The sequence below is a fragment of the Quercus suber genome, unplaced genomic scaffold (genome assembly GCF_002906115.3).
Source record: "Quercus suber isolate HL8 unplaced genomic scaffold, Cork oak 2.0 scaffold_18, whole genome shotgun sequence".
NCBI lineage: Eukaryota > Viridiplantae > Streptophyta > Magnoliopsida > Fagales > Fagaceae > Quercus > Quercus suber.
In genome coordinates, this window is record NW_027069483.1 from 527491 (window position 1) to 533195 (window position 5705).

The 5705-nt window shown below is 34.1% G+C and overlaps 1 protein-coding gene across 2 annotated transcripts in view; it reads left to right on the top strand.

Moving 5' to 3' along the window:
- Positions 1–5486, top strand: part of LOC112016634 (probable ATP synthase 24 kDa subunit, mitochondrial) — a 6468-nt gene extending 982 nt beyond the window's left edge. The window contains exons 2-7 of one of the 2 annotated variants that reach the window (XM_065760525.1): positions 678–771; positions 1280–1424; positions 2654–2768; positions 2931–3073; positions 4265–4387; positions 5242–5486. In XM_065760525.1, coding sequence (XP_065616597.1) covers positions 678–771; positions 1280–1424; positions 2654–2768; positions 2931–3073; positions 4265–4387; positions 5242–5305 — 684 coding nt within the window. In that variant the 3' untranslated portion in view covers positions 5306–5486. Of the gene's footprint in view, positions 1–671; positions 772–1279; positions 1425–2653; positions 2769–2930; positions 3074–4264; positions 4388–5241 lie in introns of both variants that reach the window. The other variant, XM_065760524.1, reaches the window with a different exon arrangement.
- The last annotated feature ends 219 nt before the right edge of the window (positions 5487–5705 follow it).

Here is a 5705-nt window from a genome sequence, read left to right on the forward strand (position 1 = left end):
TTTTTTTAATCCAAAAAAATAACAGTAATGTAGGTGTAATAGTCGTAAAACGGTTATTGTGTGTGTGTTGTAGTTAGATAAGGTGGCGTGAGGAACTAAATTATGTTTATGTGACCTATTGTTTTGAAAAAAATTACCTATGTTTGGATGAGAGAGAGAGAGAGAGAGAGAGAGAGAGAGAGAGAGAGAGTAAAGGAAAAGGGAATATGGGGAAAATGTACTAAATTTAGTGCATTTGGCTACCTTTCCGTCTCATTTCATCTAATTCCCATCTCCTATAGTTCTTAACATACATGTAAGATGATAATTAACTACAATATAGCGTGTTTTGATGCAAGTGGACAATCCCCCACCCCCCCCCCCCCCCCCCCACAACAAAAATCCCACATTCCATTCTCTTAGTTGGTGCTGTTTTGTAAGATTTGGCTGCAGTTTTGAGTAAAATTAATTTGCTTCTTATTATGGAACTTAAATTGCACAAAGCTCCAATACTTTTAATTCTTTCTGTCACTCATGTCAATATATATATGTACATATATGAATGTGTGTATACATGTACTATGTGTATATATATTTGCTTACTATTTTATGGGATTTGGTCCATGCAATGAGTTGAATTTATACTCTATTTTTATTCTTCTTGTTCTTTCTCACTTTTTCTTTTCTTGTAGATACAGTTTTGTGGTAGCCAAATCACCTTTCAACAAACACATGCTATTCCAGCCCGTTGCTTTGCCAAACAAGCTGATCGCCCTGCTCTAAAGGGAGATGGTAAGTGAATATGAAGGTTTCTTGTTGTTGCCATCAATTATTAGTGCTTTTAAATGCATATTGGTAGCTTTTCATCACATGGCATGTAACTACATGTGTGTATTTGCATAAACAGTCATGTGCCCACGTTGTGTGTGTCTTATTTGTCAGTCCATGCTTATAACGTGTATATGTTAAGATTTCTAGGATTTTTGTTGTAAATCGTGAACACATTTATTCATGTATGTTAAAGATATCTCTATGATCACGCAGAATGGTTACTGTGGAAAGTTGAACAATGATATTAATATTCATAATCATTTCACGGCATCCATTGTTTGGGACCATTCTTTTGATGGATCTGTCAAATGTTGCTATGTCTGATGATTGTCATCATATATTGACGTATTAATGATCCATTACTGATAGATTTTGTTTAATTTTTGGTACATGTTTTTTTCTTTTTATCAATGAATTCTTTGCTTGGACGAACTTTTAACTGACAAATCATTACATTTGAACCCAAAAGAAATGTTGAAGGGCATCTTTCTTGAGGTTAAGAATAAATTTGAGACAGCCATGGGGATACTTCGCAAGGAGAAAATCACTATTGACCCGGAAGATCCAGCTGCTGTTGCTCAGTATGCCAAGGTCATGAAGACAGTAAGAGAAAAGTAAGTATTTGTTTTCTTTTACCTTTCACCTTTTATCACCATAATTCTTCTAATATGTATTTCTGTTGTGCAACTTTCAAGGGGGTATGTATATAATAGTGATATGTATGAATGTATGTATGTATGTTGCTATTATGCATCTATTCATGCATCTTGTACTACTGCAAAATTGGGGGAAAAACATATGTAAGGAGTGTCAAGTAAATGTAAAGGAAGCTGGTAGAAAAGGAACAAAATTACTTTTATATTTTGGGGGTTGGGGCAAACAATAGCGCTGGGAAGGGTTATAAAAATTCCAATAAAAAAAGGGTGAAATCAATTTAAGAATGATGATAGGATGCATCTTAATTAGACTTAAAAGGTTTACTAATTATATATTAATATCTTTTTCCTAAGTATCTTAATTCCCAACTCCAGAAGCATCCACAAAATGCTATCATTAGTTGTGCTCATTTTTTACACACTCTTAGAATTTCATTTGAGACTTCACTCATGCTCAAGTTTTTTTTTTTTTTTTTTCACAATTCAATTGTAAAAATAAAATCATGCAAAAGTTTGATGAGATCGTAGGGATAAATCATTTTTCCCCATTGATCTTAGCCATTGGCGTTGGATAATCTGAACTGTTCCATATATTTTTTTTGATAAGTAAAACTGTTCCATATATTATAGGTAGCTTTGTTCTCTTGTATCCTCTTCCTGTTTGTATCTATTCCCCCCTTTTTATTTCTTGTTCAGGAAAATATTGAACTTGAATTAGAATATTGTGCCTTTTGATTGGGAACCCTTCATTTCACGGTTATCATTTGAATTGGCTCAAGATGGAACAGTTATGCATTGTTAAAAACTTATTGGTCCACGCTCTTGAAATTAAAACTTTTTTAACACACACACAGTGATAGTGCCAAGTCAAAAGTGAAAATTTGGATTTCATGATTGACATTAAATATGTTGATGAATTTGGGCATTCCTGGCTTGGCTGCATTTATGGAATATCACATGCATAATGATATTATATAATACATTAGATTTGATTAATGATACTAGTAAGCATCCTGTTAATAGTGTGATTAACATCCTTCCTCAACTGCTTATATATCACTGTACAAGAAGTAAAGAATAAGTTCATATCTGTTTGGTGGGTGAATCACTTTCATTTTTATGCACTTGGTGTAACCTTTATTAAGTATGATGAGTTCGCCGATTCATTTCTGCTGTGCTTTCTGCAGGGCTGACTTGTTCTCAGAATCCCAAAGGATTCAGTTCACCATACAATCACGAACTCAAGATATTCCTGATGCACGATCATATCTGTTGACATTGAAGGAAATACGAATTAAGTATGTGATATTCTGTTATTCACCTTATTGCATCCTCTACTTTAGATATGACCAGTGCGGCTAATAAATTTTCCTGCTGAAAGCTATTTGTAGGATTCTAAATACCTTTATTTCTACATGACATGTTATTCATGCTTACATACATATATTTTTTTTGTTGCAGGAGGGTCTCACAGATGAACTTGGTGCGGAGGCAATGATGTTTGATGCACTGGAAAAAGTTGAAAAGGAACTCAAAAAGCCCCTTATGAGGAATGACAAGAAAGGAATGGCTGTTCTTATGGCCGAGTTTGATAAAATCAATAAGAAGTAATTGTCATCTTGACCTATTTGAACTTCGTACCTTTTTTTTTTTTGGAATATCAGTAACATTTTAACTTGATCTATGTTGCATCTAAAGTTGTTCCACTTAGCTAGCTATAAAGTGTTTGCTAGGTGTACACAGGCTTTGTTGTGTTTTGTAGTAAGATCATCTTACTTTCCATTGGTCCTTAGGCTTATGTGGGCTCATCTGATCACTGATGTGTATAATAATGTACTTATATGTCTTACTGTTTTTCATGGTTACATCATATGAATTATTAGTGCTCTAGGTTCAAGAGGAGCCCCTGGGAGAGTTGGCATGTCTGTAGCGATTAAAGTAGTTCCTCCTGGGAGGATATTTGTCTTTAATATATGATTTTTAGGAAAGGGAATGAAATTTCAAGATATAAAGCATTGTCGTACCGGCTAAATTAGTCTTACACAACATTTGAATTTTTCAATGGAGTGAAAATATAGGATTGGTTTTTGTATGCAACTCACTTTTTCATTTTTTTATTTTTATTATTATTTTAAGAAAGCAATAAGAAGTCTTTCTTTTTGGATAGCTCAAAATAATTATTTTGTTTCTTCATGCGACTCTGTTTGCTATTTTGAGAAAATTATATGATAAAAGAAATATATCAATATGTGTGAACCCATGCACTTTTATTTCTATTTATCTTCACTGGTAAAAGGTTACAGGTTGATTAATGAAGTTGGAGTTTTCGGTGAGATATAGCATAGCTTGCTTTATGTGATCACTTATTCAACACGTTTATCTGTTAAGGATGAGTTTAGTATGGTTCTATTATTCATTTAAATTTGTTTTTGTTAATTAACTTCTTTTTCCTTTTAGGCTTTCTATGTGTTCCCTTTTACTTTACATGGTTGTGTGAATATAGAGGTGAATTGCTTATTCCTTTTTTGAAGTTTTTCACTCTTTGAATTATTAACACTAGGATTGTTGAGGCCTACTGGTAGTTGATCTGGTTGATGACTTGTCTGAACTCTGGGCCATACGTCAGACTGGTTGTAGCATTTTCTGTTTTACCTACTGCATTTAATTATGAATGANTGAATGTAGCAAATCTCAGATTTTAGTGATGGTATCTCTGTGGTACTTTTTTGTTGCTTCTCTAGTTGAGGTGTGATGTAGATTTCATTGGTTTTTTTTTCTTCTTTCCCTGATCTTTCCAGGCTTGGAATTCGAAAGGAAGATTTGCCCAAGTATGAAGAACAGCTAGAACTCAAAATTGCCAAGGCACAGCTAGAGGAATTGAAGAAGGATACTCTTGAAGCAATGGAAACTCAAAAGAAGCGGTATGTTGATGCTTGCTGACAATCTTATTCTAATCACTTTTTTTCCTTGAAAGTCAATTTCTGGCAGACCATCTGGGTCTCCTAGATGATTGGGAGATCAAAATTTCTGGGAATTCTTTGTGAGCTTAGACTCTTGCTTGGGAGAAAATTCAATCTGATCCCTTTGTTGATTTTGATAAATAGCTATGAATATGGTTTTGTGCAAAAATGGATTTAACTATTGAGACCACCAGGGTAGTAGCACAATTGGCTACAGACCATGCCTCATGAAGAGAGGTCACTAGTTTGAATCTTTCATTCCCCCTCCCTCCCCTAGGGGCCAAAACTACTGTTAATATTTTTAACCATTGAAATATGTGCAAGGGTCTTTATCTGGGGAAGGGGAGGAATAAGGGCCGAAAGTTGGCAATGCATTGATTTGATCCCATTTTAAGGAATGCATACAAAACAAACTAAATTTGTAAGTATAACTTCTTATACAGATTAGCATATATATTTGTTGGAGTGGAGAGGATTCTTCTGTATAATGTAATGCTGACCATGTTGAAATTAGTGAGTCTAGTGCTGATTGAGGTGGTTTCTATATGGGATTAGTTTTTATTTTTATTTTTTTTGAAATTGTTCAAATTCAGAGGCCAATGACAATTTGGAGGCCTCAGCAAGTAGCAAAGTCTGTATTGGTCCATTATTTACATCCAGGGTGAAAGGTACTCGGTAGACCAATGTGGCCAAGTTAGATTAATAATATTACTGGAAGCACATTCGTTATATTTATTTGTCTGTTTAGTAGACATCTCTGCAGAATATTACCTTAACTGATTTGAAATTAATACATGGTCTTGGTTTGATTTCAGGGAGGAATTCAAGGATGAGCAAATGGTTGATCCTAAGTCGTTGGATATCCGAAACTTTATCTAAGATTGAGATTTGCCTTGTACTTGTTTGTTTGGGGTTAAATAATTGTTTGGGCAGAGTGAAAACCCTCAATTTTTGTTTGGGAAATGGACATAGGAGAGTAAATCTCCATTTTTCTTTGTAACGCTTGTATACTTGGATATGGATATCTGGTCAATGAATTCAAAATAAGTTTGTGTAGTTATTACAAGATTGCAAATCTTTTATAAATCACAGGATTTGAGGTCCAAAGGATTCAAATCCCATGATTTGTAATTACATTTTTTGTGAAGCTGTTATTTAGGAACTCTAGAGAGCATTTTCGAAATCTCTATCAAAGTAACATATAAATCGTTGCCTTAGTTATTCACTAATCCAATTACGCGGAGGGTTTGAGCTTCGTATAGAAATTCATGCTTTGACC